The sequence below is a fragment of the Cheilinus undulatus genome, linkage group 21 (assembly GCF_018320785.1).
Source record: "Cheilinus undulatus linkage group 21, ASM1832078v1, whole genome shotgun sequence".
Classification (NCBI taxonomy): domain Eukaryota; kingdom Metazoa; phylum Chordata; class Actinopteri; order Labriformes; family Labridae; genus Cheilinus; species Cheilinus undulatus.
Window position 1 is genome coordinate 8,839,196 of NC_054885.1, and position 16,969 is coordinate 8,856,164.

General features: G+C 41.2%; 1 protein-coding gene across 1 annotated transcript; it reads right to left on the reverse strand.

Moving 5' to 3' along the window:
* Window positions 1-6,695: 6,695 nt before the first annotated feature.
* On the reverse strand, window positions 6,696-15,919 carry LOC121529551 (keratin, type I cytoskeletal 13-like). Its single transcript, XM_041817489.1, has 9 exons — window positions 15,642-15,919; window positions 12,883-13,369; window positions 10,522-10,604; window positions 8,879-9,035; window positions 8,576-8,737; window positions 8,332-8,457; window positions 8,170-8,244; window positions 7,925-8,070; window positions 6,696-6,888 (listed from the first exon to the last, which is right to left on the reverse strand). The coding sequence occupies exons 1-9, from the start codon at window positions 15,917-15,919 to the stop codon at window positions 6,696-6,698; spliced, it is 1,707 nt and encodes a 568-aa protein (XP_041673423.1).
* Between the last annotated feature and the right edge of the window lie 1,050 nt (window positions 15,920-16,969).

Consider the following 16,969-nt stretch of genomic DNA (forward strand, 5'->3'; position numbering starts at 1 on the left):
AAATTTGTAGTAAATGTGTTTGAAAATATCAGGAGACATGTCAGCCATTTGCTAACTAAACTAAATTACTGATGCTGTTCATGCGGTCTCAGTCTTCCACACTGTTTTACTCATATCTGAAATCTCTCGTATCATTTTTTTTGATTTTTGAAAGTTTAACATTCCACACCCCGCTGTAAAGATTTGGTGATTACTTAAGCTCACCACAGGTCAGTACACAAGCGTCTGCTTAAAGCTTGTCAGGCCTCGAGTGCTTAGTTACAGCTGCTAACCAAGGATTGGACAGTAGTCATTTTAGGGAGGAGCTTAGCGAAGGGTCAATTCTGCGTGAGTTACATTAACATTAACCTGATACACTGGATAGACAGTCTCTTATATCTTTTACAAAGGGTAAATTTCACATTCATCTGGAAAACCTCCCAAACAAGTGTTTTTAAAAGGGAATGACTTTTCAAGAAATTCTGGGAAGGTGATTGGACGAACGTTCTGTTTGTCACATGCATTACAGGCCAATCAGAGCATCAAGACAAAATAAGATAGACATGTGCAGCTCTGGTAGTAACCTGAGCTTGACAGACAGGCAGTGCCGTAGTTTATGAATGGTGGAGCCTGTTCGTAGGTAAACCCATGATGAAACCGGTTTTGGGAAGTGCAATAACATTTCCTCTGCTACGAGAAGCTTTCAGTGCAGCTTTTTGCTGTTATCTTGATACAGAAATGTGGCCCAGTTCGGATAAAACTTGCCATACCACAGCTACATCCTAGCTTAACTCTACATTGGTGGTAGCCATTGCTACCCAATACATGTATAAATCCTGCCCATGGCTACCGCCTCATTCTCCTCAAGTGATGCTGATCAGTCAGATCTGTTTTCAGACCTGGCTTAATCATTTCAGGCAGGAGCTTTTAAAGATGGATTTGCCTGATGACAGACATGGAATCTGGCCAGTCCATCTGCTTTGCAGGGTTACAACAGCATGGCTTCACGATATAAGAGTGAAGGTGCTAGACTGGCCTGCATGCAGTCCAGACCAGTTTCCTATTGAAGATATATGGAGCTTTAAAAAGCACAAAATACAACAATGGAAACCCTGCTGTGTAACTTAAATTTCCATCAAGTGAGAATGGTACAAATTCGACTTTCAATGTGCCAACAATTAGTATCTTCAGTCTAAAATTCTTACAGGGCTGTTAAATGGAAAGGTGATGTGTCCCAATTTTTTTGGAAGGTATTGCAGGCATCAAATTCAAAATGTGTGCCAGAACTCTTCCTAATTTCAAACACTACATGTGCTGCAGCATTTTGGACCAGCTGAAGAATCTAGAGACCAGGGCAGTCTGTTAAAAGGATCCTACAAGAATCCAAACTATAGCTAACAAATGCATGGACAGCTCTTTTATTCTGCATCATCCTGAGACAGGATATGCCAGTTTTCTTTTCTTTTCTTTTTTTTTTTTGATGATTTAAAGGTGAAAAAAGGCATGTGGGAGTTGAAAGACATATCTCTTTTCTTCCATAGAGGTAGACCCATAACTCACTGAAAGGTAATTGGACACCAGATCCCCTCGGGGGAGAGGGAACTCAACCAACTGGCTCAGCCTGCTTTCAATGATGCTAACACCTAACGAACAAAAGGATATAGAAGAATAAAGTGATGGATGAAAGAATGGATAGAGATGCAATGACGTTAATCGTTGATTCAACAGGTCGTATGCCTTTGTTTAGACTGTGCAGCTGTTATACTCATCTTTCACACTTTTGCAGCTTTCAATTGGTTTGAGGGTAAAGTTTGTAAGATTAGAACACAGGTTTTGATCACACTGCTCTTCAAAGACTGAAACCAGAGCTGATTATAAACCACAATTCCAAAAAACATGGGACATTGTGTAAAATGTGAATAAAAACAGAATACAGTCATCTGCAAACACTTTAACTTAATAGAATTAATACAGCAGAGAGATAAGGTATTAAATGACAAGATTTTTCTTTTCTTCTTGAATTTGGAAATGTACATGCTAACTGAATTTGATGCCTGTAACATGTTTGAAAAAAGTTGGGACGCAAGCATTTACCGTGTTACATCACTTTTTCTTCCAGTAACACTTTGTTAGACACTTATTTTTGAAGTAGTGAAAGTAGTGAAAGTTGAACAAGTTTACAAAAGAGGGCTTGTACTTTACAAGGCACTGTATATTTCCAATGGGAGACAGGTCTGGACAGCATAAAGTGCAGTCTACGCCTACACTTGATGACTTTTACTTGAGATTAAGTTCTTCTTACAAAGTTTTCTGTACATTTTTGTCGTTTGAGTTCAGCTGTATAAAACAATTTCTTTTGTCACAGTAAAGTTTATCTTATCTTTTTTTATCTTACACCTTTTTATTGTGAAGCCATGATGTTGTAACTTGTGCAGGGAAAGCAGGGATGTTCCTAAAAAGATGTCTGAATGGAAGCTCATGTTGCTCCAAAACCTGCATGCACCTCTCAGCATAAATTATGCAGTCACAGATGTGCAAGTTACCCATTCTACAGACACCAATACACCCCAAAACCATCACAGATATTGGCTTTGGAACTTTGCATCATAAACTATGTTGGTGCTTCTTTTATTCTTCAGCCTAGATGACCCAGCAGCCATTATTTCCAAAACGAATGTGAAATCTGGAATCATCGGATCATAGCACACTTTTCCACTTTAGGCCAGTCCATCTCAGATGAGCTCAGGTCCAGGTAAGAAGGCACTGATTCTTGATGTTGCTGATATGCTTAGTTATATTATTACTAAATTCCAAGGATCAAAAGGTCATTCGTAATAGTTGTGTTTTGGCCTTTGGCCTTACTTGCTGAGATTTTTCCACATTCTCCAAATATTTTGATGCTACAGGTGCTGGTTTGTCTAAATTCCTTGCAGTTACATGTTGAGTGACATGTTCATAAACTGTTGGACTATTTCCCCATGCAGTCTTTAACAAAGAGGAGAACCTCAGCCCATTGTTAATTGTGAACAACTGCACATTTTCCGAGGAGCACCTTTTATACCACTTTTTGCCAAACAACTGTCCTGTCCTGTCCCAACTTTTTTGGAACACACTGCAGACATCAGATTCAGAATGTTTATCTATGCCCACGGAGGAGATGCCTTAATGATATCTTGTCTTTGTCCGGTATTCAACTGGAAATAAGAAATGGATTGTCAAATCACTTTTTTCTTCACATTTCACGAGGTGTCCAAACTTTTTTGGAATCTACAGTTATGGATAAGTTTGATCAGAATTCCATGAAGGAGCAGAAAATGTATTTTCTTACTCTCACCCAGTGATTTCCTAAAAAAATGTGATATTTGTTTTTATTATGCCTTGTTAGCAGACTTTAAAGGACATGGAAATTAAAGGGAATCACTGTTGATTTATGCTGAAACGCTCCAAATCCTGCTTTTGATTAAATGTTTAAGTAATGTAACTATATAATTATACAAAGCATGCAAATCATGTGCATATTCATACAAAACAGCATCTTTTAACAGTTTATGAAACACTGCATTGTAATTCACTGACTGTGAGGCAGAGGGCACTGCAGCCCACACAATCACATCTGTGGTACCTATCCTTCAGTATCTCCCACAGGTGTGTCTCTCCGTAAGTAGCCCTCTGCTTTCCATAGCCTCCAAGTAAAGTTAGTGTCTGCTTTTAAAATGCTAACTTTATAAATTCTTTCTGAAGCTCTACTTTTTACAACAAGAAGCCTGAGGGCCTGATTTACTGATTCTAACAGTTCTAAGACTTGTGCATCGTTTGCTTCCTCTATTGCTTTGGGTTACATCATAAAACATATCATGTTAATGTTACTCAGGAATAAACATGCTAAAACATATCCTCTCCATGCAGTCTGCTCACATTTAACACCTGTAGAATGAGGTTATCTGCACCTTTTGGGCCTCTTTCCACTGTTGCATTGTGTAGTGCAGGCAGTGCCCTCAACCTCAGTTTCAGAGCGCTTCTCCACGGCATTTGTTGTTGCCAGAATCTGTCCAGTTCAGGGGGTAAGGGGCTACAGAGTAACCATAGTAGTCAGATTACTTTTTCTGTCCTAATAAGTAGGGATGTTCTGATACCACTTTTCCTTCCTGATACGATACCGATACCAAGGTGTTGGGTATAGGTCAATACCGAGTACTGATCCGATACCAGCATGAACTTTCTGCACTGACTGTGCAGACTGGCAAATTATTTTAGACCTATATTTGACTCAGAACATGGCTCAACAAATCGAATCATAATGTACAGCATCGTGACCCTAAAGTTGTTTTTCTACTGATTATTGAGTTTTACTCCTAAATATTAAAATGTTAAGACCGGGAGCTGCATCACAGCCTCTCTCTCTCTCTCTTATGCTCTACTCAGGCACCATGACATGATTACGGAACAGCCTGCAACTGACTGACAGACCCAAACAAATATGGCGGTTAGCATTCGAGTTAGCATTCGGGCTAACGATAATAAATAATCATAATTTGATTAAAGTGGATAAAAAGACGTTCAATATCGGGTTTACTGGTGTGGATTTAATCATTAAAGTTCCCAAAAGTCACACAAGTTCCAGGCTCACTGAAAATGCTGCCTCAAGGGATTCAAAGGCATCAATAGCGTTAATGTGACGACACAATGGCTAACTTCAGGAGAAAAACAAGTAAGAGGCATCGATGTATGGTTCAAAAGTTATTTAAATTTTGATAAACTGTGTCACTTTTTGTCGTGTATGACAGTGCCGGTCTGGAAGGCGTTTTAACGATCAAATTCAGAGAAAAACTGTCACGCAGCCACTAATCTTTCCTGCCGCAGTGTGTCCTCTGGTTCTTCTATGCTGCTCTGAAAACGGTAGCCTGTGCTTGATGTGCTTTCCGGCAGCAAAGAAGAACTATTTCCGATTTATAGCGCTAACATTTAGCATAACTTAACGAAGCAAAATATAAAGCTAAACCAAACAATATCGGATGCATAAACTCATGTACTCATCAATACCGATACCTGCATTTTAAGCCGTATCGGATGTATTTCCGACACTGGTATCGGAACCGGAACAACCCTACTAATAAGTAATGTAATGTTTCTTTCTGTATTCAAATAATTGGTCAACGGTCTATCTATTACTGAAAGAAATCTGCCCCATTCTGCTTACCTTTCCAGCAACACCTGCACAGTTTCTGTTTCTCTCCTTCCTGACAGATACAAAGATTTTTTAAACCGCCTACATCCATCCATCCATGCATCCATTTTTTATACCGCTTATCCCTTTTGGGGTTGCAAGGGGCTGGAGCCTATCCCAGCTGTCACTGGGAGAGAGGCAGTGTACACCTTGGACTGGTCACCAGTCAGTCTCAGGACTGATATACAGCGATAGACAACCAGGCATGCTCGCACTCACACCTATGTCGAGTTTATAGTAATCAACCAACCTAATGAGCATGTCTTTGGTGGTGGGAGAATGTCGCAGCAGGAATGCACGGTGGTGCAGGGGTTAGCGCTGTTGCCTCACAGCAAAAAGATTCCTGGTTAGCGTCCCACTCAGGGCCTTTCTGTGTAGAGTTTGCATGTTCTCCCCGTGAATCTGTGGGTTCTCTCCGTGTTAGCGTCACAGAGCCTTTAGGTGATGAGTAATGATGTGTGCACACCTGGTGGTACATACCCAATATTCATTGACAGAGATCACTATTTGTCCTGCAACCATTATTGTTAAAAAAGGTAAAAGTAGATCAAATATACCCATTATAATAACGTCATCATTCTTACTTAATTTGTTTTAGTATAATTTAAACAATATGATTGGATATAATTTACTTGCTATAAAAATATTTCTAAAGTGCATTTGCAAGCCCTTTTAGTCATCTTTTGACAAATAACCTGACGTCATTAACAGGAGTTTTCTAATCACTGTTATTGTAAGTGAGGCAGGGTGCTGCCATTCGAAACATGCGTATACATACTATAACATACTATACTATAAACATACTATAAACATGCACTCATTACATAGCTCCATCTTCATGGTGGCAGTTAAAGCAATATTTTTAAATACCTGTAGTACCACCCATTCATACTTGGTTTCTTCTGTCTGAAACATTGGTTAGGTTTGACCCAGGCAGGACAAACATACAGGGACACAGCATTGTTGTAAGTCAATGCACTGTTCAATTTAAAGCAAATGCTAATTTAGCTTTTATGTGTTTTCTTAACATGAGCTAATTGCTAGCTAAACTAAATTACACTGTTTTTATATGCTTCATTGCTCCATTTGGGATTTTGTTTGAAAACATTCAACACCCCCCCCCTCTAAATATTTGGGTATCTGCTGTCATATTTTCAGCTTGCTTCAGCAAACTGCTTCTGATAATAGCTTGAAAAGCTCCCATGCAGTCATGGTTACCGATGTAGAACTGGGCTAAGTGTAGCAGATGTTCAAAACTACAGAGCATTAAAGCTTACTGAGTTTCAGAATTTTGGACAGTTCTACGATCCAAGTCTACTTTCCAGCTTGGAAAAAATCCAATCTCTCTGGTGTCCGATTGTGGATCAGGTCTACCCTTTGTCAGTCACTTTGATAAGAAGACACAACAGACGTTTGTTTTAAGGTTCCTCAGCAAACTTTATTAGCATGTTTGTTGGATGTTTACTAAGGGACTGAACCCTCCTGCAGGTGCTCACAGCTCCTTCACGACCTCGGACTGGGTGGAACTGACCACCTTCCCGTCCACTACCTCCTCGACAATGGTGACAACTTTCTGTTTGGTGACTGAGGTGGAGGATGGGGGAGCGGGTGAGGGTGAACGATTTGCAGGGGTGGAAGTCATCATGCTGCTGGAGCTGCTGGAGCTGCTGAGGCCGCCGGAGCCACTGATTCCTCCTGAGCCACTGAAGCCACCAGAGCCGCCGATTCCTCCGGAGCTACCGTAGCCGCCAGAGCCGCCAGAGCCACCAAAGCTGCAGGGGGAGGAGGAGCAGGTTTTTATTCATCACAGTCACAGAAAAAAAATCAAGAGGCATCATTTGTAAGCAATGTAGGAGGATGAAGCTGCTGAATGTTGCAACAATGTTACAATGTCATTTAGCTGACACTTTTGTCCAAAGAGACGTACATCAGAGGCAAAGACAGGTGCTCAAGGTGTACAGGACCTTGCTAAAGGGCCCACATTGGATACTGATCATGCTCTGACTTAGATCCAAACCACTGATATTCTGTATCAAAAGCACAGAAACAATTTGCCACATTCTACCATTTTTTTGCAGTGAAGACAAATAAAAAGAGAACGAACTCAGTGTGCAAGGTCGCATGTGATGTTTTTTTCAGATTATGGATCTGAAAAAAAAAAACACATCTGAAAATAACGAATCCAGTGTGCAAAGGCCTTAAGACCAAACTGTTGATAGTTGTTAAAAACATTACTTGCATTGATTTAAACATCCAGCAAAGCTATTTTAGTGCTTTTTCACTGAGTTGATAAGTAGACAGTCCTCAGTCATTTGAGGTATTTTCTTTCATTGTACTCAAATAATTGGATGGTCAGCCCTTAATTAGCACAATCTTCCCAGAATGCCTTTTGGTGTCAAACACTTTTGCACCATGAGTGAAGTAACTGATTCAATTAGACAAGTCCTACCTGTGGGGAGCAAACAACACAACACTAAAAAATCTGTTGCAAATTTTACACACAATATCTGGTTTACCTTAATAAGGTCATAAGGTTAATTTTACTTTGTTTTTATAAGACATATGCATGATTCCATAAAGTTAGGTTTTCTATTTGGGTTTTACAGTATCAAGGTGTCATTAACAGTCCTGATATGGTCTTGACAGTTTGTCTGATAATGTCAGATTTTGTTCTAAATGTCCTGCAGGTGTACCCTGTAAACAATTCTTTAAATTACTCACCCGCCACCCTCTCCATCCAGCAGCCTCCTGTACTCGGCGATCTCCATCTCCAGTCTGGTCTTGATGTCCAGCAGCATCTGGTACTCTTGGCCTTGACGCTCCAGGTCAGCTCTCAGCTGCACCAGCTGCTCCTCCATACAGGAAACCTGGATAAGAAGAAGGCAAAAGATAGAGAAGAAGGAGGTTTACATGTTGATGTCAATGAGCAGCAACAGTCTGAGTGGAAACATGAAGCTCCTGCTCACCTGGTTCTGAAAACCTGCTAGCTGCATGGCAAACCGATTCTGGGTGTCAGCCAGGGTGCCCTCCAGAGATGATTTCTACAGGAGAGAAGAGTCGACTCAGTTTGTTCATCACCTTGAATCATGGAGTTAAAAGGCTGTGTAAGAGTGTGATGTGATTCTCACCATAGTGAGTTGTGACTGCAGCTCAATCTCCAGGGCTTGCAGCGTTCGTTTGAGGTCAGTGATCTCAGTTTTGGATGTTTGGATGCTCTCTGTGCTTTCAGCAACCTCTTTGTTCAGAGCTTCTGTCTGTAAGAGAGACACAGCATTGTCATTACAAGCTGCAAATGTACCCACTGATTCAGTGATTTACAAGCAGCAAGCTCAGTCAATCAATTCAGATTTTAAACTACAAATAAAGCCGTACCTTTCCCTGGAACCAGACATCAAGTTCTTTCTTGCTCTTGGCAGCAGCATTTGCATACTGCTCCCTGATCTCCTCCATGATCTGAGCGAGGTCGGGTCCTTTAGCAGCGTCCACCTCTACGTTCACCTGGCCGCTCATTTGGTCCCGCATGCCGAGCATGTCCTGCAGATGAACAACAAAGAGACAAACATAAGGAGGATACAGAACTACCTATGATATTCTACACACCAAACCTGTTTCAGTTCATGTTTTTAAATCAACAATCATCTGAACCCCTGAACTGGATCGAGGTGATTCACCAACCTCCTCGTGGTTCTTCTTCATGAAGATCAGCTCCTCATTCAGGCCTTCAATCTCCATCTCCAGGTCGGTCCGGCCCATGGTGAGCTCATCAAGGACTCTCTTCAGCCCAGCGATGTCGGCCTCCACTGACTGGCGCATAGCAAGCTCATTCTCATACCTGCACAGAGGATCAAGTTTTGAAATGTAAGTGTGGCTCTACAAGAGTTTAAAGTTGCAGTAATTTTTTTAAAGATACAGGAAAAACAGTTGTGATGGTAGGTTGTGGTTGCCCTAAATGTACCATTTTGCAACAAAGCAGCTATGACTGCCCATATGCTAACACTGAGCTCAAATGAACCAAATAAGCCCTTTGCCACATCAAACATGTTCATATATATTTTTTTAATTCTACATTTCGTCTCTTTGTTAGCTGTGTTTGGTTGCTAACTTATCAAAAGGTTCACAATTCAAATATGTAGATATTTTCAGTCTCTCTAGTGCAATGTGAGCTGTTTCTCCTGAAAAAGGAGGAAAAAAATCTTGTCACTTCAACTGTTAGCAACATAAATGAGAAAGCTAGTTAGATTTAGTAAAAGTGCCTTTGAAGCACAGACTCTGTGCTTGCTAACTGTACATAAATATGTGTTAGTAAGCTACCTAGCTTGGAAGCTAACTGGAAAACATTCTGAGCTACATTAGAGTTACCTGATTCATTGTAAGCAAGTGAGCTAGCCCACTGGCTACCGAAACAGTCTCTTGAAAAAACAGTTTTTAGTTTCTGTCTTTTTGCTCACTGTCTTAGTGCGAACCAGCTTATTGGCATGATAGCTAGGTTGACAGTCCAGCTAAAGAATTGATGTGCCTCATTTAGCTTCTTTTGGGTGGCTAACACATCAGAAGGTTAACCAAATCAAAATATGTGGACTTGTTGTCTCTTTAGTGCATGTGGCCTGTTTAACTGGAAAAAAGAGGAAAATAAAATCATCTTTTCCACTGTAGGGAACATTAACACTTCATGAGAAGGCTAATTATATCAACTAGTAAAAGGGCTTACGTAGGAAGAGCTATGTGCTTACTAGCTGTATATAAATGTGTGTAAGCAAGCTAACTAGCTTTCTGGCTAACTGAAACTATTGTTAGCAAGGGCTATGTGCTTACTAACTGTATATAAATGTGTGTAAGCAAGCTAACTAGCTTTCTAGCTAACTGAAACTATTGTTAGCTACAGTTATCTGAGTCTTTGTAAGCAAGCTAACTAGCTTTCTAGCTAACTGAAACTATTGTTAGCTACAGTTATCTGAGTCTTTGTAAGCAAGCCAACTAGCCTAGGGGCAAACACAACAGTTCCATGAAAAGACCATATAAGATGTTTGTGTTCTTGCTCACTGTTTTCTGTATAAACTATCTACCTGGCACAATAACTAGGTCATCATTTTCCAATTTAATAATCTACTCTCCTGACAGTTTCAATCCTGCCTTTGTGTATTTGATGGAGCAGTTTTAGCTATGACATCACCCTTGCCTCTTACTTATTAGCTTAATGAATTATGTAGAGAAAGTTTAATCTTATGAAGATTGTCTTCTTCAGAAGTGGAGTTATTGGTATTTAAAGCGCCTCATTACATTTTAGCTGGAGCCACTGATTTGTCAGCTTATCCACTCACTTGAGCCTGAAGTCGTCAGCAGCCAGTTTGGCGTTGTCGATGCTGAGGTAGATGCCACCGTTGACCTTGGTAGCTTCCAGGATCTAAGATATAGAAAGAAAAGGATTTAGTTGAACTTTATATTCAAGTTTAAATTTTCTGATTTTTCTTGTAGTGTATAAAAGCTATGGTCCAACGCTACTAGACACCATGAATCCATTTAGAAAAATAACATTTGGACCTGTACTGTGTGTACTGATAGGTGCTGATCTGATGGTTATTATCCTATGACTCAACATAAAAACTATTTTTTTCTTTTGCTTGCCAGGTTTTTCTCCCATAAACATCTGGAGCGTTTATCTAAAGCTCTTCTGCTTTTCATCTCATCATTTCTTCAGACAGTTCTTGTTCAACAGGCTCTGACAGCAGCACCTCTTAATGTGAACAATGAGAGAAAATATCAGCTGTCAGTAGGTAAGTACAGCTTTAGTTACACTTCATCCCTTAATTGCGGAAGATACATTTCGATACTGCCATCTTATGCCTATGATTCAATAGCTGTTAAAAAAAGAAGCAAGTTCTTGACTTGGTTTGACACCGAAACTTAAATTAAACATCATCTTTCAAACATGGGGGTATAAAAACAGAATTGAATTCTGAATTGCAAACTTGGCACAGTGCTGTGATACATGAGCTTTATACTTGACAGACTTTGTTGGGAATGGAGGATGTAGTGATGTCTTTCTCTTTCATTTGTTGTCTTTTAAAGTAAAACAACCACAAAAATTCTCTTCATTGCTTGTTTCTCTATGCTGTATGAAACTAGCGTTCTTCTAATACTGAATTATTGCAATAGATGGAAACAAATGCATTGTATGCACCCATTTTAGCCTCAGTCTTAGTCTTTGGATTAAATGCAGTTTAGTGTTAGTCACATTTCTATGGAAGAGGACTAGGGCCACTGAAAAAAAATTTTTTTGAGACGCAATTTTTTTTTTTTCTTTTTTACACTTCCATCCATCCATCCTTCTTCATCTACTTATCTGGAGCCGGGTCACAGGGGTAACAGGCTAGGCAGGTCCAACCAGGCGTTCCTTTCCCCAGCAACACTTTCCAACTCCTGCCTGCGGGATCCCGAGGTGTTCTCAGACAGGACAGGATACGTAATCCCACCAGTGAGTTCTGGGTCTTCCCCAAGGTCTCCTCCCAACCAGATGTGCCCAGACCTCACATCCTGATCAGATGCCCAAACCATCTCATCTGACTCCTTTTGATGCGAAGGAGTAGCAGCTCTACTCTAAGCTCCCTCAGAATGTCTGAGCTCCCCACCCTATCTCTAAGGCCGATCCCAGCCACCTTCGGAGGAAACCCATTATGGCCACTTGTATCCGCAATCTCATTCTGTTGGTCATTACCCAGAGTTCATGACCGTAGGTGAGGGCTGGGAGGTAGATTGTCTGGTAAATTAACGCCCGCAGTACTGCGGATGCTGCGCCTATCCGCCTGTCAATCTCACACTCCCTTTTACCCTCACTCATGAACAAGACCCTGAGATACTTGAACTTCTTCACTTGAGGCCAGGACTCACTCCCTAGCCCGGGAAAATCTCAGAATTATGAGATTTAAGTGATAATTCTGAGATTAAAATAAAAATTCTGAGAAAAAAGTCAGAATTCTGAATTCTGAATTCAAAGTCAGAATTCTGACTTTTTCTTACAAGAAAAAAAAAAAAAAAATATGCATCTCAATTTTTTTTCAGTTGCCCAGATCCTCTGTCGTACTTTACAGTCATTTTCCCCATTCCAAGTTTTAGTGGATGAAATCTCAGAAACGTTTTTAGTCTAGCTTTATTTCCTAAAAAGTCCTCACATTCTGTCTTCACCATTAGACCAAGCATCTCTTGCCTGAGTCTGGTACCAAACCATGGTAGTGTGTTCTATGCACTCTGCCTGACCTATGGTCCCATTGTTTTTTGACAGATTTACCCACAGTGGAGAAATATCACAGATTTTAAATGTCCAGTGGAAACTGAATTACATTTTAGCCTAGTTTTAGTTGTCTTGATGAACACTAGACTTTCTTTTAGTCACTTCTAGTCATCAAAATTCTATTTTTGGCTAGTCTTAGTCTAGTCCTTGTCATGGAAAAAAGGGTGTCAACAAACATTTCTAGTCATAGTTTTAGTCGAGCAAATTAACACTGTAAAACTCAAGTATCAGTTTACATATCTCAAAAACACTTTAGTCAGTCAGTTCATGGGGATGCTCTGATAAATCTTGTAATGATTTAAAGATATATTGTCTGAAACATGACTATGACCTACAACTTAAAGAGAAGCTGTTTTCAGTGGATGGTAAAACTGTCTTTGTAGATTCTACTTACCTGTCCTTGCAGGTCTGCGATGGTGGCAAAGTAGGCGCTGTAGTCTCTGGAGGAGGGAGAGGTCTTCTGCTCCAGGAACTCCCTGATCTTCAGCTCCAGCTCAGCATTGGCAGCCTCCAGCTTGCGCACCTTCTCCAGGTAGGAAGCCAAGCGGTCGTTCAGGTTCTGCATGGCCATCTTCTCGTTGGCAGTGATGTCCAGGTCGCCTCCTCCAGCACCAGCCCCAGCACCACCGAAGGAAAACCCAGAACCACCTCCCGAGCCCCGTGCAACAGCATCGCCCCCCAGGTAAATGAAGCGGCCACCACCAGCAGCACCTTGAGCGAACATGGAGGCACCACCAGCACCACCTCCAGCGAACATGGAGGCACCACCAGCACCACCTCCAGCGAACATGGAGGCATTACCACTAGAGATTTTGATAGTGCCAGGTTTAGCTCCCCCATACACCGAGGCACTGCTACGACCACCACCACTGCTGGTGTATCTGCCGTATGACATAGACATCTTGTAGTGAAGGTAAAGGAGGCTGACGCTCTGCTGCAGCTGCCGAGGAGAGACTGTGCAGCTTGGAGAACGGCTGATGCTTTATAGTGTTCGAAGAGTTCGTGAGGAGGAGGATGGATGGATGGTGCCAAGCCCGGGAGGAGACACCTGTCCTTGTTTGACTCTGCAGGGTGGTTAATGGGCTGTAGGTGTGTCTGAGAAATGTAGAATCCACCCATCATAAGTGTCTTTACCTGTTCATGTACATGCAGCAAGATCTAATCTTGTATCAAAAGATTGAAGCATATGAAGAGCTGCAGGCAAGTTCAGACCTGGATGACATTAATATTTAAAGATCCACACAGCATGAAAAAACACATCCAATCAATCAAACAGCACAAAGTGAATTTCTTCTTAACAACCTGGATCTGTTACTTCATTTTTTACAGCAAGGTGGGGTAACTCTAGGCTTCGGGCTATTGTGGTGGGTCTCATAATCTTCTTTGCAATGTGGATATATGAAGAGAGGGATTAAGAGGGTTTTGTTGTTTTTAAGGGTGTGGTTACATTTTTCATCTGTGAACTAAACCATTTACAGTTTCACAGAGGACAGATAAATCATTTCAGGCTCACCCCAGGGATGTGTCTCATAAATGCTTCATGTTTTTTACACAAACATGTGCAAAGGTGACCAAGAGAACAGGTACATTGTAAAGTTTGCAGATTCTGTCTGCACAATGACGAGTCCAGCCATGGTCCCATTGTGGATGACTTTGTCAACTGGTGTGAGGAATCTTTCTTGGGACATAATATTTCTAAAGCAAAAGGCCATCAATTTTAGAGCCCATGCTCCAAATCACAAGCTTACAAAAATCAAAAGCTGGGCTGTTGAATGTGTCTAGGACTAGAGTGCCAGTGCAGGACTGTAACTTTGGTGACTGGTTGACAATGATGTTGAGAGACTGATCTGTGGCATAAAAGAAGACAGGATACAACTGAGGCTGCTGTCGAGGGATGGACTGACTTTGGAGAAAGCACTCAAGTTGCACAGGCAACAGAGGTGGCAAACTTTGACGTTGTAGATTTACATGGCATGAATTGAAGCTGGTAAATCCAGCCAGACTTTAGAAAATGCTACAGATGTGGTGGAAAAAAAGCACCTGGCCAAAGACTGCAGGATTGCCACTGAAAAACCTCGCAGCCATGTGAAAGTTGGACACACAGAAAAGAGCCTCCAGAAACGAAACAGAAAACACTACACTGTTTAAGGGGGAGAAAAAGAAGTGTGAAAAGAGAGCTAATTTCACAGTATTGGAAATGGAGAGATAGTGAGAATTAGGACTTTTCCACTATGTGTCACATTAAGGTCTTCACATTGGGTCCATTATTTTTGGATCTATCATCTGAACAACACTAGGTAAAAACCTAGTATATGGCTGACTGCAACTATCTGAGATGCCTGTTAAAATGCCTGACTGACAGAGTGATTTTGTCATTGTTGTTATTTTTTGTGCGCCAAATGTAGTGTGGCTACTTAAATGTATAGCTACATGCTCTCCCCTCTCTCTGTCTGTCCTGTTAGCTCCACTCTGTGTACATATGAAACACTACAGAGACATGTGTCAGACTTCACTGATAGAGACAGACAGTGCCACTGGAGATTAAATGTTTTTTGTGATATGTCTTTAATGGTAGTAAGTTTATACTAACAACAAAACACTAACTGTTAATGAACTGTTTATTCTAAAATAAAATAAAAACTGCAGCAGGTTTCATGAATATTTCTAATTCTCCTCAGACAGATGTGTAAGGGTCTTTATATGTGTAAAAGCTCCTAGACTCCTAAGTGACTAATGTATCTGTTAAAGATTCTTATCCATCTGTCTGTGGTTCTCACTGCCTCAATAAACATTATTTCAAGTTTCAGTGTTCCTATTATCCTTTATATCTGTTAATGATCAATAAACAGCACATTTATCATATTCCCTGCAAATAAAAGATGTGTCAAAAGTTTAAGTAGCGTTCTCTTAACAAAAATGCAGACATTTTAATGTTTATTTGTTCCCCATAATCATATAGTACTAAGAGAATATTTACGAAATATTCTTTTTTTAACAGTGCACACCCTGTTAAATTCTGTTCTGTTAAATGCCAGATTCATAGAATGTGGCAAATTGTTTTGTACTGCAAGCCTGTGTTTCTGTTAGTCCTCTAAATAACACTGGATTCATCCAACTGTCATATTATTTGTCCAGTGTGTCCCAGTTCCTGACTTGTTGCCGGAGGCCGTCCTGGTCCCAGCATCTGGCTCCACGTTGGAGGCCGTCCTGGTCCCAGCTCTGGGCTCCACATTGGAGGCCGTCCCGGCCCCAGCTCCTGGCTCTGTATTGGCGGTCCTGACCCTCACCTCTGTTCCAGGCTCCACCGGAGAAGCCCTGACCCTGACATCTGTTTGTGGGCTGCTCCCTGGCCATCCACCAGAGCCCTTGTGCCCTTCTGGGTTGCCTCCTTGCCGCCCACCGGATTCCTCCTCCCATCTGGGATGCCCCATGGCCACCCACCTGATTTTTGGTTTGAGTCCCTCCTCCAGGCCCCCTCCACCCACTCTGCTTAACTTGAGCTGTTTTACACATTTCTTTGGGATGTCTGGAAACCATCCCTTGGGGTGGGGGGTTATGTCATGTTCCAGATTTTGATTTGTCATGTTCCTGAGCTTCACTTGTTTGAACTTTTGGTATTTTGTTGGCATGGCATGTTTTGTATCTCTGCCTGGCCCAGTGTTCTTGTGTATTGTGAAGTTTCCTGTTTTATTTTGTAGTTGCATTCCCTTGTGTGTGTTTCCAGTTTTCTTCCTGCCTGAGTTTCCCTCCACTTTATTACCCTCACTAGTTTCACCTGGGTCTTGTTAGTCACACTTGTCCTTCTGTCTGCAATCACTCCCTGTGTATTTAGGTTCTGTTTCTCCCTGGCTGTGTCCCTCACACCCTACTCCCTATCCACTCTATAGTGAGCAGCATATAGTGGACTATATAGTGGACTCAACTGCAAAACACAAAAATGATTTCGGACACTACTCCATCTGCGGCGAATGACATCATCACCATCTCACAATTAAAAGGTTTAGCAACAGCAGCTCATAGATTTCGATGACAACGTCTGAGGATCGAAATTAATGGTAGAAATACACTGAAAACGGACACTAAATGTGATGCATCGCCCCCCCAAAAATAAAAATACTAATAGATAAAAAGCTTGTGTCTTTAGTGGCAAAATAGTGTACATTTTCGAGTTTTTATATGTGTTCATGTGCTCCTCTCAGTCGTCCGTCATGTTTGAGAGCAGCAACCGTGATGCATGATGGCAAATATTGCTGGGCTAGTGAGCATCGGTTTTTCACTACTTTTCAAAATGCATTGTGGGATAGAATGAGTGCACTGTATAGTGAATAACAATGGTCACTCAGAGTTCGGACACCACCACAAAATGGCGTATTCACTATATAGTGCACTATATAGTTCACTATATAGTGCACTATATAGTGAATAGGGAGTGATTTGTTTTAATCTGTATTTGGGTCCTCGTTTTGACTTTTTTGCCATAC